This window comes from Myotis daubentonii, chromosome 10 (genome assembly GCF_963259705.1).
Source record: "Myotis daubentonii chromosome 10, mMyoDau2.1, whole genome shotgun sequence".
Classification (NCBI taxonomy): domain Eukaryota; kingdom Metazoa; phylum Chordata; class Mammalia; order Chiroptera; family Vespertilionidae; genus Myotis; species Myotis daubentonii.
In genome coordinates this window covers 3637829-3655957 of record NC_081849.1, presented here as the reverse complement: position 1 = coordinate 3655957, position 18129 = coordinate 3637829, and the positions used below count along the sequence as shown (strand labels likewise).

The 18129-nt window shown below is 43.3% G+C and overlaps 1 protein-coding gene across 12 annotated transcripts in view; it reads right to left on the bottom strand.

Annotated features, from left to right (window-relative positions):
- Positions 1-18129, bottom strand: part of LMBR1 (limb development membrane protein 1) — a 129097-nt gene that overhangs the window by 78496 nt on the left and 32472 nt on the right. For 9 of the 12 annotated variants that reach the window (XM_059711360.1, XM_059711351.1, XM_059711349.1 and 6 more), the window contains one exon: positions 1306-1409. The exons of the other annotated variants lie outside the window; for them this stretch is intronic. In XM_059711360.1, the coding sequence (XP_059567343.1) occupies positions 1306-1359 (54 nt within the window). In that variant the 5' untranslated portion in view covers positions 1360-1409. The remainder of the gene's footprint in view (positions 1-1305; positions 1410-18129) is intronic. 12 annotated transcript variants of the gene reach the window in all.

The following is an 18129-nucleotide window of genomic DNA, read 5'->3' as shown; positions in this document are numbered from 1 at the left end:
CTGCACATAGGAGCTTTGTAGACAATTTAGTAACATTTAATATCGCTGGGCCTCAGATGTCTCCTTATAAAAGGAGGGTTTGAACGCAATCCCTTTCAGCAACACTTCCTATAATTTCTTCAAGAAATTACAACAAAGAGCTTTTTAAACTATGTAATTTTTCACATTATATAGATGACTTAGGTAATTTAAACGCATCACAATAAAAAACAACTCCAATAAGTAAAAGCCAGTGATGTCCGGCCAGTGTGGCTCAGCGACTAAGCGCTGACCTACGAACCAGGTCTGGAAACCAGAGAGGCGGGCCCACCGACACACTTTCACCTCACCCTCAGGGGCTCTCCCGGGCCCTCTGGTGAGCAGGCCCAACACGTGCTGAACTTCAGGTGTACAACAGAGTCGTCAAACACTGGCTAAACCATCTCATTCCTAAGAACCCACAAAAGGTGACGTGAAACAAAAAGGACACAGTTTACAATCTCCCAAGCCAACTTTATTTCCATGACATTGCAGTGCTGTTCCACAAGGCCCACAGCACACTTTCCCCCATATGTTGCATGAAGAGACGAAAAATGAAAAGCATACTGTGCTATAAATAACTGTAACACAAGCTCATTTTGTCAAGTTTAAAAGTCACCCAAAAAGTACTAGCTACTCAAACCTTTGCATTATATTCCAAAAATTATAGCAAAGAGCTCCACAGACTATAAGTAAAAAATATTCCTTTCATTTTAAAATGCCATATTCAAGGATGGATGAAGTCCTTACCACTTAGAAAGTCTGACTGAGATGCTCTTGCGAAGTCTCCCATTGGTCCACTTCTGCCTCCTACCCACTCACAGGAGTAGCTTGCAGCACCTTGGGAATCTGATTGTCTAATGGAGCATGTCTAATGCTCTAACAGGCTACAATCCTGAAAACACTGGACATGAAATAACTTCCATCAAGATACATTCTAAGCTTCTAGAATTTTTTTCCATGCTTTAAGCCAAAGGAGAGGAGAGAGCCTAAGAGAGAGTAACAGCTACTGTGCTGGTGTCCCATTCCACATGGCACACTCCGCCAGGCAGCACCCCCCCAGGAGCACTCAAAGGTCAGAGACGCCCTGGTCCCTGTGGACTCACAGTCAGTTCATAAGCAATGTCACTAAGATACTCTTAATAGTAATAGTAACAAGATGTTGTTATTAATTAAACTTATTACATTCCCGTCAAATGGCTGTTTAAGCCAACTTTTTATAGTTCAACATGAATGGTACTTACTTCTCCATGTAGCTAATTTAATTCCAAAACACGGGCCACTCACCTTTTTCAGGCCGGCAAAACCTTCCGATTCCAGGAAGAAGAAGGCAAAGGGCATCAGGACAAACAAACAGAGGTTGGAGAAGAGAGAAGCGAGGTTCCACAGACCTAGAGGGCAACACAGAGGACAGCCAGGTCAGGGACGGACACGACCCGCTCGGCGGAGAGATGACCACGCTCAACTGTGGCATTAGAGCGCTGTGCTTTCTAACAGTACAATAAACATAAACTTGAAGAGAGTGGCCTAACAAATGGCCTAAGCTTAGAAATCAGAAAATAATTACCTATTTAAATTATGTGCAACTTTGTCACATGTACCTACTGGTAAAAGCCAAGATAGGAATGAATTTTTCCTCACACCCTGAAATAAAGTCACTACGGATATGACATGTGCAGAGACCCACAGACATAGCTTCTTTAGACATATTGGCACCTGAATATTTACATTAGAGCCACTAGCATTTATTGAGCACTTAATAAATTCCAGATACTCTACTAAACATTTTACATGCATAATCTCATTTAATTTAAGCCTCATAAAAACCCTAGAAGTAATAATTAGCATTTATGGAGCCCTTATGTGCCAAGCACTATTCTAAGTGATTTACAGATATGATGCGAACTCATTTACTCGTCCCAGCAGCCGCCCAACACGACAGCGGTGGAGGCAGGTCACCAGACTGGCCGAGGTGCACAGCCAGCCTGTGGCTGCGCCAGCTCCTGGGATTTTTAAAAAACACCACACCACAGATGTTTTAGTAAGCAATTCCAAGTGGGAAAGAGAAGGAAAGCTTATATACCCTTTTCCCGTTCTCAAATATACCACACTCTTTTAGAAAACCCCTGTAAAAAGCAACTAAGAACAAATTTGGAAAAAAAGAACTTTAGGTGTGTCCTTGGGACAGAACTTGGCCCAACACCTCCTACTTTTTAAAAGTAAAAAACTGAGCCCCAGCTGGTGTGGCTCAGTGGATAGAGCATCGGCCTGCAGACTGAAGGGTCCTGGGTTCAATTCTGGTCAAGCGCACATGCCCAGGTTGCAGGCTCGATCCCTAGTAGGAGGCATTCAGGAGGCAGCTGATCAATGATTCTCTCTCATCATTGATGTTTCTCTCTCTCTCTCTCTCTCTCTCTCTCCCCCCACCCCACAGTCTCCCTCTCCCGTCCCTCTGAAATAAATCTATAATAATAAAAGCGTAACATGCTAATTAGACTGGACGTCCTTCTGGATGTCCTTCTGGACGACCTTCTGGACCAAGCCTGGGCTACAAGGGCCAAGCCCCTTGTATGAATTCAATTTCCTGCATCGGGTCTCTGGTAATAAAATAAAATTTTAAAAAAGGTAAAACACTGAAATTTAAAACTGATTTTCAAAATGATGGCTATAATCTTTATAAAATTTACAAAATCCAGAGTCAAAGATAAAAATTATGCTATGATTAGAATTCCGTGCGTTTGAAGCGGGCACCTGCTTTCTTCCCCCCTGGATTTCCAAGGCGTGATGCCGGGCTCTGGGGACACAGCCACTAGAGAGCAGAACACACGCCTATGTGGTTGCAGCTCTCACTCCAGGCACCGGACACTGCACGTGCGCTCTCAGGGGACCAAGATGGTGGTTACAAATGAACACCCGTGAGCCCTCACCGCCCAGCCCCATCGGAACGGCATGGGATACAAACAGAAAGAGCAGTGTGTCCTGTGGAGCTTCTAGAGCAGCTGTCGCCAGCAGGTGGCCCGCGAGGTCCGAAAGGCTGGCGAGCGCTGATCTAGATAGAGAGACTGACCTTCAGTAGGGAAGGGGGCAGAATTTAAAAATTCAACTTACAGTTTCTTACTCAAAAATGTAGGCAAATTTAATGAAATTGCTCATTCAAGATCTAAGAACCGAACTCTTGAGAGAGAACCAAGATGGCGGCATAGGTTAATGCCGGAGTTTGCTGCTTTGAACAACTACTTCAAAAGTGAAACCAAAAAACGGAAGGGACATCACCCAGAACCACAGGAACACTGGCTGAGTGGAAGTCCTACAACTAGGAGGAAAGAGAAACGCATATGGACACTCAGAGGAGGCGCAGTGCTGAAGTCAAATTCTGAGGTGCGGAGTGCGCGGAGCGGGCTGGTGGCGGAGGGCGCGGTTGTTGTTTTCAATCGGGAGGGAGTCGCAGACTCTGAGCACCAGATCCGGGCGAGTCTTTAGGGACCCAGACTCAAACGGGAGAAGCAGGACTGTCTGGCTTCGGTCAGAGCGAGTGCAGCTTTCTCTCCGAGCTTTGCAGCGGGTGCTGGGACTCAGAGAGGCAGAGCCCCTGGGGACAGGACTGAGAGCCGCCATAACTGCTCTCTCCGGCCCACCCTGTTGATCCTGTGCGACCCGCCCCGCCCAAGCCCTGCACAGAGGCATTTGCCGGATAGCCTCAGGCAAAGGCTAGATTAGCACCTCCCTAGAGAACAGAAGTTCTCTCACTGCTGACACTCATAGCTGACTCTCATAGCCACTTGGCCTGGAGGTCAAACCCTCCCTGGAATTAGCTACAACAATCAAGATTTATCTATAAGACTGCGAACAAAGACCACTAGGGGGTGCACCAAGGAAGCATAACAAAATGCAGAGACACAGAAACAGGACAAAATTGTCAATGGAAGAAATAGAGTTCAGAACCACACATTTAAGGTCTCTCAAGAACTGTTTAGAAGCTGCCGATAAACTTAATGAGATCTACACGAAAACTAATAAGACCCTCGATCTTATATTGGGGAACCAACTAGAAATTAAGCACACACGGACTGAAATAACGAATACTATACAGACGCCCGACAGCAGACCAGAGGAGCGCAAGAATCAAGTCAATGATTTGAAATGCGAGGAAGCAAAAAACATCCAACCGGAAAAGCAAAATGAAAAAATAATCCAAAAACGCGAGGATAGTGTAAGGAGCCTCTGGGACAGCTTCAAGCGTACCAACATCAGAATTATAGGGGTGCCAGAAGATGAGAGAGAGCAAGATATTGAAAACCTATTTGAAGAAATAATGACAGAAAACTTCCCCCACCTGGTGAAAGAAATGGACTTACAGGTCCAAGAAGCGCGGAGAACCCCAAACAAAAGGAATCCAAAGAGGACCACACCAAGACACATCATAATTAAAATGCCAAGAGCAAAAGATAAAGAGAGAATCTTAAAAACAGCAAGAGAAAGAAACTCAGTTACCTACAAGGGAATACCCATACGACTGTCAGCTGATTTCTCAACAGAAACTTTGCAGGCCAGAAGAGAGTGGCAAGAAATATTCAAAGTGATGAATACCAAGAACCTACAACCAAGATTACTTTATCCAGCAAAGCTATCATTCAGAACGGAAGGTCAGATAAAGAGCTTCACAGATAAGGAAAAGCTAAAGGAGTTCATCACCACCAAACCAGGATTATATGAAATGCTGAAAGGTATCCTTTAAGAAGAGGAAGAGGAAGAAAAACGTAAAGATACAAATTATGAACAACAAATATGCATCTATCAACAAGTGAATCTAAGAATCAAGTGAATAAATAATCTGATGATCAGAATGAACTGTTGATTATAATAGAATCAGGGACATAGAAAGGGAATGGACTGACTATTCCTGGGGGGGAAAGGGGTGTGGGAGATGTGGGAAGAGACTGGACAAAAATCGTGCACCTATGGATGAGGACAGTGGGTGGGGAGTGAGGGCGGAGGGTGGGGCGGGAACTGGGAGGAGGGGAGTTATGGGGGGGAAAAAAAAGGAACAAATGTAATAATCTGAACAATAAAGATTTAATTAAAAAAAAATTTAATGAAATTGACAACTTACTTAGCTTAGCAGGAGCTAAAATGTTTCACAGATTTTGGGGGGAAACATCTTTCAGTGGAAAAACTTTTTAAAATAAAAATTGTTCTAAAGTACTTTTCTACTTTCCAGACTTTCAACACCTTCACTTTCAACACATGATCACCCAAAGGGGTTATCATCAGAGTCGATTGTTTTATTGCATTAATAACTGGGAGGGCTCACAGGACAGTGGCCCAATGCCCCACCTGGAGTGTCAGACACCTGGGTTCCAGCCCCATCAGCATGTCCATGTGCCAAGCCTACTGAGGCGCAGATTCTTCCCTATAAAGCCTACAGGTGGTGTGGAGAACTAAGTGAAACAACGCACGTAGGACAATCAGCACACCTGGCACACACAAAAGCACTGCGTGACTTTCTGCTTCTGTAACAGCCACAGCCCCAGAGGTGCTAACAGGCGGGATGACTTCCCTACTCCCTTCCTGCCAGGAGTATCAGCTCTTGCTTTTTGTCACCAGCAGTTTGCACATGTCCGACAATAATCTCTCCCCTCCCCCAAGAGAGATGGGGATGGGCACCATCTACACACATGTACCTAAGAGCTGATGGGCCTCAATCAGAGCTGTGCCCTCCAGGTCAAGTTCACAAACTTCAGTGGTCTTTGGCCTCTACTTTGCTCAACAGCACTTGACCTCCCTCCATAGGGTTTCCAAGTAAGTTACTTCCAGTGCGATTGAAACTTCGTGGCCACACTCAAGGGGCCAAAGAGCTGCATGTGGCTCGCGAGCCGCAGTTTGCCGACCACTGATCTAGACGATTCATAGCACATTATATTCTTTTGGTGGAGAACCGTGACTGCTGTATGTTGCTTTGGTTAGGTCTGGTGGAAAACAGAGAAACTGCGGTTTTCAATCATTTGTGCTGAAGAGATAAAAGTTTGTGTATTCTATCTCCTGTTAAGTCCCTAGCATCTCAGGCATGTTCTGGATGCTTTGGGCACCACACCAAACTCTTCCTGATAAGGTAAGCCCTCTAGCGTACACATGGCCTTCCAGCTCAGAAACACGCCTTTGCCCACAGCGGGAAACGGCAGCCACTCTTCCCAAGTGTTGCCCCATTTTAGCAATATCAGCACCCATTCCCACACCCTCATCTTCTTCACAGGTGCCTGCACGCTACAGCGCAGCTCCCCAGAGCCAGGCTCCCAGCGGGGCGGCACCGTGCCCCCCCACCCTGGCGCTGGCTCCAGGGCCAGGATCCCATCCTGCGTGGCAGAACACACATGACATTCTGTAGCACCAATGTTAACCAGGAAACACCCTCAGTAAAAGCTCACAGGCCAACTAAGGAAGTATATTGAGAATAATTCTCCATTGTCAATGCACAATGAAGGGAATCACAACACAGATAAAAATTAAAAATATTGCCCAAACTGGTTTGGCTCAGTGGATAGAGCGTCGGCCTGCGGACTGAAGGGTCCCAGGTTCGATTCCGGTCAAGGGCATGTACCTCGGTTGCGGGCACATCCCCAGTAGGAGATGTGCAGAAGGCAGCTGATCGATGTTTCTCTCTCATCGATGTTTCTAACTCTCTATCTCTCTCCCTTCCTCTCTGTAAAAAATCAATAAAATATATTTTAAAAAAAAAATTAAAAATATTCATTTTAACCGATTCACCGAGTGACAACTGACATAAACTGCATACTGAAGGTGTAAAATTTCATCAATTCTGACCTAAGGACTCACCAGTGACAGCACCACCGTAATCAAGATAATGAGCACACACCCGTTTCCTCCACCCACTTTATAATCACAGCGCCCGACACTCCCAGCCCTCCTCCCGGCAGCCACCACATCCACACGAAGTTCAGAAAGACAGCACATTTAGAATTTTACATTCACAGTGTGTGTAATATAGTCTTGTCTGGCTTCTGTCGCCTCACACAGCTTCCGGAGCTTTTCCAACACTGTGACATGGATCAGTCGTTGGCCCCTCCATCCGAATCCGTGGAATCCAGCTCTCACACTGCACCATTCACCTGCAAACTCTCCCTGGTCGTTGCCAATGTGTGGCGCTCACCACGAAAGCCGCTGCAGACTCTTTGTCCAGGCCTCTATATATGGACATATGCTTTCATTTCTTTGGGGTAAATATGTGAGCAGAAAGTGGCTGGATTGTATAGCAGGTGGGTGTTTAACATTTTAAGAAACTGCTGAAAAGTTTTCCAAAGTGGTTATATAATTTTACATTCCCAGCAGCAGAGTTCAAATTTCACTTGCATTTTGCCAAAACATGGTGTGAGCAGTCTCCTTGGTCTCTGCCCATTCCAGTGAGGGTACAGTGGCAGCTCATTATTGTGTCGACTGGCATCTCCCTAATAAGGCTGTGGGCATCTCTCCATAAACTTGCTTGCCACATGCTTATGGTCTTTGGTGACGTCTCTTCGAATCTGCTGCCCACTGTTCCCTGGGTTGTCTGTTCACCTGTCACGAGTGTGGCAATTTCTTTATCTGCTCTGAACACAAGTCCTGGGTCAGGGAAGTGAGCCACAGGCATTTTCTGCCAGACTGTGCATTGTCTTTCTATCCTCTTAACAGTATCTTTCAAAGAACAAAATCTCTTCATCTTTATAAAGTCCAGTTTATCAATTCTCTTTTTTGCTTTAAAAGGTACCGTATTTTTCCGTGTATAAGACGCCCCCCACTTTTCCAACCCGAAATAAGAAATCAATATTTTAAACGTTTGGCTGGCTTTCCTCTTAAGGCCTTCTTCCTTTCTGGCCTCTTAAGGGGCTGTTCTTCCTGTTTTCTCCTCGGTCTGATCATACACTCATGGGAGGACCAAACTGTCTCTCCGCAGCTCTATGGCCATGCTCTTTGCACAGCTGATTACATTCAGTTTGAATTCTGCAGAGTAAGACAGTCGCTTACCGGTATTTACTGTTTTATTTCTGACATCTTTATGGGCTCAGAACGCTCAGGTCCCTGTTGCACTCTCCACCTCCAATTACAGCATCAGCTGATGTCAGTTAACAATAAGGCTCATGATTGGAGGAGGCCTGTTTGACAAGGTATGGGCAGCTGTGCACCCTCACGGCTCCCTCCTCAGCTGACTTCCGTGTATAAGGTGCCCCTTGATTTTTAGTCTAACGATTTCAGAAAAAAATAGTGTCTTATACATGGAAAAATACAGTAATTTCCACCCAAAAAAAACTATGGCCTGGTGCAGTGCCACAGGCTTCCCCCTAAGGTTCCCTACATGGACTCCAGCTTTAGGATTTACATTCAGGTCTATAATCCTCTTGAGCTGCATTTTGTAGATGATCCGGTATGGATTGAAGTTCATCACTTTTGTGCATGATTATCCAGTTGTTCTGACACCGTTTGTGGCAAATACCCCTTTTCCACCAAATGAGCTTGCACCTTTGTTGAAAGTGAATTGACAATGTATGTGTGGATACTTTCCTGGACTCTACATTCGACTGCGCTCAGCTATTTGTCTGTCTTTAAGCTGATGCCACACGGTCTCAATTACTGCGGCTTTCAAAGTCTTTGAGTCGAGTACTAAGACCTCCAGTTCTTCTGTCAATTCTAAGTTCTCTGAAACCCCTTATGAATCTTAGATCAGCTTGTCCATTTCTACAAAAAGGGTCTGCTGAGATTCTGAGTAGGACTGCGTTGAATGCACAGATCAATCTGGGGAGGACAGGCGTTGGAAGTGTACTCTCCTCTAACCCATGAACACAGTTTACCTCTCCATTTAGTGTGGCGCTCTTTAATATTTCTCAGTGGTGTTCACAGTGTATAGCATGCAGTCCACACACCCTAAGCTATTTCGTATTTTTTATGCCATTGTACGTAACTGGCATTGGTTTTTAAGTCAACTTCCACTTTTTCACTGCTAGCATACATAAATGCAATTGAGTTTTGTATACTAATCTTGTATCCTGCAACCTTGCAAAATTCAATTATTGGTTCTAATAGCTTTTTAAAAATAAATCCCATCAGAATTTCTATATAGACAATCATATCAATTGTTAATAGTTTTCCTTTTTCCTTTCTAGCCTGAATGTTCTTTACTTTTTAAAACTCACCAAAATGATGTTGGGTAGTAGTGGTGAGAGGGACATCCTCGCTCTGATCTCAGGGGAAAAGCATTCAGTCTTTCACTATTAAGTATGATGTTATCTGTAAGGTTTTCCTAGATGCTCTTTATTAGAATGAGGAAATCCCCTTTCATGCCCAGTTGCCTGAGAGATTTTATCAGGAATGAACGCTGAATTTTGTCAGATGATTTTTCTACATAAACAGTGATGAGCATATGTCTTCTTTAGTATGTGAATATGATAAATTACACTCAGTGGTTTTTTTCAGAAGTTATGATCTAGTCTCCTTTTTAAATATTGTTATATTTGACTTGCTATTATTTTGTTTAGAATTTAGGAATCTATGTTCCTAAGGGATATGGTCTATAGTTTTCATATAATGTCTGTCTGGTTTGGGCATCAGGGTAATACTGGCCTCAATGAGTTAGGAAGTGTCCCCTCATTTTCTTTTTCTCTTTTTTTAAGTTTATCTTTATTATTGAAAGTAATACAGGTGTACCCTTATTTTCCCCATTGACCCCTTCTAGCCCGACCTCTCCCCCCACTCCAGGCCTTCACCACACTATTGACTATATCCAGGGGTTATGCATATAAAATCTTTGGTTAATTTCAATTTCCTGAAAATGTCTGTGTGGAACTGGTATTATTTCTTCCTTAAATATTTGGTAGGGCTGTCAGTGAAGCCCTCTTGTCCTAGAGTTTTATTTATGAGAATGTTTGTAGCATTTCTACAATGTCTGAAAGGGATTCAGTTATTCTGCCATTCAAGAAATTTTTTCATTTCTCTAAATTGTTGGATTTACTGGAATTACAATGTTAATAATATGCACTAATTATCCTTGCAATAGCTGTACGATGTGTAGTGATGTCATCCTCTCTTGTTCCTGATATTGATCACTGGCGTTTTCTCTTTTATTATTTTTGCTTTTCAATGATATTGATCTTCTATGTTCTACATTTTCTGTTTTCTATTTCACTGATTTCTCTCATCTTTTTTAATATCCCATCTTCTTCCTTTGGGATCCACTTGCTCTCCTTTTTCTAGTTTCTTAAGGTGGAAACTGTAGGAATTTGGGCCTTTTTCTTTTCTAAAACATGCATTTCAGTGCTGTAAACATTTTGAAATGATTTCTTTCCATTTTTATTCAGTTAAAGTACTTTTGAAATTTCCTTTTTTACTTCTTCTTTGACCTATGCCCTATTGGGAAGTATGATAATTAGTTACCAAAGACTTGAGGCACTTTCCAGATACGTTCTGTCACTGATATCCATTTGATCTCAGCATTGTCAGAGAACATATCTTGTATGACTTAAATCCTTCTAAAGTATGGAGACTTATTTATGCCATTGGGTGTGGCTGTCTTAATAAATGTTCCCAGTGTACTTGAAAAGAATGTGTTCTACTACTGTTGGGCAGAAAGTACTAATAAATGTAAATTAGGTCAAGCTGGTTAAGAATGTTATTCAAGTTTTCTATTTCCTTAAGTTTTCCTTTCTACTTGTTCTGTCTATTATTGAAAGGGAGATATAGATATATCTGAATATAGGTGTGATGTTGACTGTTAACTCTTTCATTTCTATAAGTTTTGCTTCACATATTTAATATTAGGTAGATAAATGTTTATTATGTTCTTTTGGTGAATGAACCCCTTCACCATTATGAAATTACCTTCTTTATTCCTTACTCTTTTCTGCTAATAATATACCTACCCTGGCTTTCTCTTTGCTAGCACTAGGATGGTAAACCTTCTCCTCCTTTGTTGTTAACCTATTTGTCTTTCTAGTTCAAGTGGTTTCTCGTAAGCAGCATCTACTTGTGTCTTCCTTATTTATTCAATCTGACCATCTCTGCCTTCTAACTGGGGTGTTCAGACTACTGCTGTGGTCAGGTTCAAGGCTATCAGCTTGCTCTGTTTTCTACTCATCCACTGTTCTGTCTTCCCTTCTCCTTCCTTTTCTGTGCTCCTTTGTATTAGCTCTTTGCTATGACTCCACTTTGTTTCCTTTACTTGCTTACTGACTGTACCTCCTTGTTGAGCTGTTTCAGGGGCTGGGGGTTATCGTGCACACCTCTAACTCCACACACTGCGCCTCCCGTAGTATCACTTCGTGGGCAGCACAGAACCTATACCAGTGTGCTTCCACTTCCTTCTCCCCGCCTCTGTACTGCTGTGGTACTTGTACATGTTATACAACTCACAATACACTGTTACTATTTTTTATTTCAACAGTCAATCTTCTTTTTTAAAAGAAATATATTTTATTGATTTTATACAGAGAGGGAGAGGGATAGGGAGTTAGAAACATCTATCAGCTGCCTCCTCCACACTCCCCACTGGGGATGTGCCCGCAACCAAGGCACATGCCCTTGACCGGAATCGAACCCGGGACCCTTCAGTCCGCAGGCCAACGCTCTATCCACTGAGCCAAACCGGTCAGGGCCAATCTTCTTTTAATAAGACAAATGACAAAGGAAAACTTCTATGTTCACCAACAAACGGCATGCTGGTGCAGGGCAGCGACTCCTCTCTCCTCCCTCCCTCTGTGCTACTGGCAGCACTGCTTCTTGGAGTACAGTTTGCTGGTGATGAATCTCTAGCTTCTGTATTTCTGACACTGCCTTTATTTTGCCTCTGTCTTGGAAAAACATTCTCACTGGATTTAGGTTGGCAGGTTTAGGATGGACTGGCTTTTTTTCCCACAAGAAAAATGCCAATTCTTATCCTTACTCCTCTGCACTTACATGTCCTTTTCTCTGCTTCCAGATTCTCTGTCACTGGTGCTGGCCAATTTCATGGCCTGGCATAGTTTAGGTTCTTGCACACAGGCTTTCTGGCATAGAGGGCTGGCTGAGCTTCTTGGACCAGTGTGCTTATAGGTTTCACCTATCTTGACAATTTCCTGCTGCTAATTTTTCAAAACTGTTTCTGAACGCTCCTTCCTTCAGGAGCATTATGTCACTGGAGCCCTGGTCAGTTCTCCTGTCAGTTTTCGTCTGGGTGTTTCTCTTTCCCAGTTTCCTATGGTTATATTTCTGTATTTGTTCAAATTTGTGTGCACAAGTACACCCACACCTTAACACACCAAAACCTTTTTAAAACACATCCCACGTCCATAAAACATTTAATGTGGGTCTGTACTGTGTACTATATGTCCTACAACAGAACAACCTTCCCCATCCTGACGGCATTGTCTGTCTGTCTGTCTGTCTAACCAGCTGGTTTGCAGCTGTCCAGGCCCTGCCTCCTCCTGTATAAAACACGCTGTACCCTAACTCACTGGGCTCTCGTGAAGAACACAGAGAAATAACGCACCACCAAGTTAAACACTTTCAGCGTCTCAGCCCACCCTGTCTCAACACAGCGAGTGGCCAAAACACTGAAAAACTCTAATGCCTACCAGCATTTAGATCAAGGCAAGAAAGTGATTCCAGTTACATCTAAAATTAGCTCCCACCCCTTTCCCTAAAGAAGTGTTATCATTAATTACACCAAAAAAAGTATACAATAAAAACCTGTGCACATGACATCAACAAATATAAAAACAATGACAAAAACTGGCATAGAAAATAAAATGCAAAGAAAGACACCGAACTATTAACAATGTGAACATAGTAAAATTATCAATGATTTTTTTTCTTCCTGCTCTTCTACATATTCTGTTTTCTTTAAGGCACATAAAGACCCTTAAAAACCATGACACATATATTTAAACCCAGTTGTGAAACTCAAAATTCTCCATGTCCCTATGTCACAGGGCAGAGGGCAGCAGAGCTGACTGGAGCTGGGCATGCCGGGGGCCCGCGGCACACCGCCCACCAATTCCCCGGTCTCCCGATGCACAGCTCGAATCCGGCCTGAGTGAGGTCACATGTTAGCACATGGCAGGGAGCTCCAACGACTGCTCCCAACAAGGTGCAACCAAGAATGCAAACCCTTGACTGCTTAGAGTCCACGCTACTCTATAATTGGGGGGGGGGGGGGGGGGGCGGGGGGGGCGAGGGAGATTTCATTTAGTTTTTGCAATTTGAAATAATCAACTGTCATGCATAGCACAAAAGGAGGTTTCTTATTGTTAGTGATCTATAAATATACAGGCATCCAGAATTTATCTTTCTGATCATACATGCCGCTTTCATGCCATGAAAACTACAAATTCAAGTTCTTCTCTGGAAGTCAAAAGTTAAGATATAAAACTCGGCCTGGGGCAAAAGCTCACACAGCAGTAAAAGCACCTCCTCTGAGCAGCCAGCACACGGAAAACAAGGCAGTTATGAACAGCGACACAAAGACATCTGCTCCTGTGGATGTTAACAAGCAGAGTGTCCGCTGGACCAGGGAGAAAGACCATCGATGAGTACAGCCTGAACACCAACTGGTTTAGCCTGTCAGGAAATTGGGTGCCTTCTTTTACCTGTGGAACTTTAAATATACATTCTATAGAATTTAAATGTTATTCACCTCCCCCCCCCTCCCCCCGTTCTTTCTCCAGAGACTCAACATGACTGCTGGCTCTCGGAAGGGATATAATCTAGATCAAGGATGTCAAACTCGCAGCCTAGGCATTCGGCCCACCAGCTTGCGAGTTTGACATGCTTGATCTAGACCAGTGATGGCGAACCTTTTGAGCTCGGCGTGTCAGCATTTTGAAAAACCCTAACTTAACTCTGGTGCCGTGTCACATACAGAACTTTTTTGATATTTGCAACCACATTAAAACAAAGATTTATATTTTTGATATTTATTTCATATATTTAAACGCCATTTAACAAAGAAAAATCAACCAAAAAAATGAGTTCGCGTGTCACCTCTGACACGCGTGTCATAGGTTCGCCATTACTGATCTAGACCCTCCCTGTGCCATCCAGCCCACATCTGAACGCACTGGTCAGTGATCATACATACACAGTAGTCCATGCATGGTTACGGAGAAACTCCTACCACCCACTGACCTCGTAGCCATCATAACGTCGCAACGCGTCATATTACCCTCCGCCAGTTGTATCCCAGTGCAGCAATACAATCACCTACAGTGCATAGTACTTGGTAATAATAAAGGACTACGGTACTACTTCATGTATTTTCTGTACTTTTAATGTTATTTTAGCATGCACTCTTTCGACATTTAAATAAAAAGTCTACTGTAAAACAGTAGCTGTGTTAAGCCTGCGGCAGCCTCATACATCTCATGTTTACCCGATCGTGTCTCCGGATGGCATCATTTCTCTGAGGCCTGCTCCAATCTCACATTGTTTGCACAGCGATGGGCTGCACAGGCTGACAGCCAGGAGCACTGTGCTGTGCCATGTGCAGTGGGCTGTACCGTCTAGGTTTGTGCAGAGGCCCGCGATGATGTTCACACAACAACAAAAACGCCTAATGACGCATTTTTCAGAACATATCCCAGCCGTTAAGCTGTGCATGACTGCATTTATTTTTGTAAGAAATATTCACTTAACATTATGAATTTGAGAGTTGATGGTTTTATCCTACTTAATCATCCACATAAAAAGCTTTTTTCAAAGTCCAAATAATTAAATGCAACAAATCAAGTTTATTAACAAGAGTAAATAAATGTGAATGTTTTAGACTTAACTTATGCTAACTTAATTATTAATTTCGCAAAATATAGAAAGCTAGAGTTACTGTGAGAACATCTAATATACAGAAAAATAATAGGTCTATCAAACATTCCCAAGTAGTAATTATATTCTTAACAACTATCTAAAACTTAGTAAGTTCCCAGCATCTTACAAACATACATCAGACATACACACATAATGTTCCTAAGAATAGCCTATAATTTGATAAAGCATTCCTAAATTAAAAATTAGGGCTAATAAACATAACATGCTACCACTGCCTTTATTTTATTACATGTCAGCTTATAAGATAAAAAGAAATATAAGTCAAATTTCACCACTTCACAAAGTTAAAATTACATGCTCCAATACAGTAGTAGAATCTTAAAAATTCAGAATCCTTTAGTTTGTCTAAGTCAGTATCAATGACAACCTTTTTGAAATACAGCCAATGCCTATCCCTGAAAGAAGTGTCTGAATTTAAACAAAGATTATTTAATAATCCCCAAATACTGAGTTTAAAGCCAAACTAAGCCACACCTGACAGAATGCCAGATCACCACAGGACGCGTTAACTTCTAGCGCCATCTGCTGGAGTAACAGGATAGTACAACACTGTGAGGCATGTAAGCTCCCACCTTCATCACATGGAAACCTCAACGAATTTAAACAAGAAAATGAATCCGAGTTCAACCGCTGTCAATAATTTCCAAAATGACAAAACTAAGTTAAAACCAATATTTCAGTGGAATTGATTGTCAAAAAGGGACTCAGATAATTTTTAAAATTCTACCAAGCATAGATTTAAAAGACAAGTTCATGTTTGAAGAGTCAGTATTGTGAGAACTTCAAAACTAGAATAGCTTCTATTTATTTGCGTAGAAAACAACAAATAAGGAACAATTTTAGCAATGATCTGTGAAATTTTTTATATTAATACTGGGGACCCAGTGCACGAATTCATGCACCTTGAAAGGGACTGTGGGCTGCAGGCTGCAGTGGGCACAGGGGCAGGTCTTGGCCCATCCTCTGTGCCCACACCTGGCCCCCAGTCTTCTGTCTGCTGGCAGCCCCGCTCCCACTGCTGCCGCTCCCACGCACTGATGGCGCTGGCCCCGCTTGCACCTGCTGACTACATGGAGCGACTGGGGCCAGCGCCAGCAGTGGGTGTGAGTGGGGCCGGTGCCGGTAGTGGGTGCGAGTGGCAGCTGCTGCCCTGATTGCCCCTCAGGAGCAGTGGGAGGTGGAGAAGCCCTGAGGGGCAATCAGGGCTGGCAGCAGCCGCTTATACCCACTGACGGTGCTGAGCGTTTGGGGCTGGTGCCATGCGCCATCAATGGGTACGAGCGGCGGCTCCAGCGCCAGCAGCAGGTGCAAGCAGGGCCGGTGCCAGCAGCAGGTGCAAGCGCTGGGCGGGACTGCGGCGCACGGGAGCAAAGAATTTTCAGTAACCACCAGAGGCTCATCTCGATGACAACAACCAGCTCACCTACTCCACCATCCCGCCGTGGCCGAAGCCCACCACATTCCTTGCTCTGCCTCCTGCTGCCGATGCCCGTCATGTTCAGCGCGCGCCACCTGGTGGTCAGCGCATGTTATAGCGACCAGTTGTTTGGTTGTTCCTCCATTCGGTCTATTTGCATATTAGGATTTTATATATATAGATAACTTTTTCTTATAGCAAAGAAGCAACACATGCCCACTGTAGAAACATTACTCAATGTAAATACCAAATTAAAACTTTATATCATATTATCCTACCACCCAGAGAAAAACACTTTTTCAACATCTTTCTGTATCAATAAATACTCATCTACACCATCATCTATCCCAGCCAAGAAAGCACTCCACTGTTTGGATCTACCAAAATTTAATTAGTAAATAGAAATTATTGGTAACATTTAACTAACAAAGGTACATTAAATTTATTAATGGCTGACTTTTAATATTTATACATAAGATAAATAGTATCTAAAAGTATAGATTTTTTTGCCCTAGCCAGTTTGGCTCAATGGATAGAGTGTCAGCCCGTGGACTGAAGGGTCCCAGGTTTGATTCCGATCAAGGGCACATGCCCAGGTTATGAGTTCAATCCCCAGTGGGGCCATGCAGAAGGCAACTGATCAATGATTCTCTCTCATCATTGATGTTTCTATCTCTCTCTCCCCCTCTCCCTTCCTCTCTGAAATCAATAAAAATATATTTAAATAAATAAATAAATAAAAGTATGGATTTTTAAAAATCTGTGGAATGTGAAAATGGATAAAACAAAAGTGGATTTTATACTGTCCTTCAGGATGCCCCAAACAGCTGTTGTCTATTCCTGTTGACAAATCAAAACACGTACCTCACAGAGACTAGTCAGAGTCACTGTGGTTATCTTTTAACAGAGCAAACCTCAAACTGGGCAATCACATTATAAAAGTCTGTTTCTCCCTGGTCACAATTAAGAATGGATAGCTTAGTAAAAACTGAACCCCTCAGGGGAAAATGCCTCAATACCTAAAGAATTATTTCCTGACTTTAAAGCTGCAATTTTAATACCACCATTCTCCTACCTTCCAGGATGTGTCGTTGTTTGGGCTGTATTTTAATTTAAACTCACATTATATAAAACTAGAGGACCAGTGCACAAATTTGTGCACCAGTGGGGTCCCTCGGCCTGGCTTGCAGGATCAGGGAGAAACCAGCTCTCCGACACCCCCTAAGGGTTCCTGGATTGTGAGAGGGTGCAGGCCAGGCCGAGGGACCCCACCAGTGCACGACTGAGGCTGCGGAGAGGCACAGGTTGGCCAGCCGGGGAAGGACTGCAGGACATTTCCGGCCCATCTTGCTCAGTCCCGATCGGCCAGACCCCACCAGCAAACTAACCTACCGGTTGGAGTGTCTACCCCCTGGTGGTCAGTGCACGTCATAGTGACTGGTTGACCGGTCAACTGTCTGCCCTCTGGTGGTCAGTGCACGTCATAGTGAGCGGTTGAGTGGCCTTAGCATATCATTAGCATATTACGCTTTGATTGGTTGAATGGATGACCAGACACTTAGCATATTAGGCTTTTATTATATAGAATTAGCACTTTAACCCTTTGCGGTCCAATGTTATTTTTGGATTTCAAACAGTCTGGTCCAAATTAACTGATGGGATTGAATGTTGAACTTTTTAATGTTCTTATTGCTCGATGTTGGACATGCTCTTAGCGCCTGGTCTGTCGAGTCAGCCTTGAGGTTGGACCGAAAAGGGTTAAAGTGAACAATTCAGTGGCATTTAGTGCATTGACAATGTTGTGCAACCAACCCCTCTATCTAGTTCCAAACGTTTTCATCACCTAAAGGAAAACC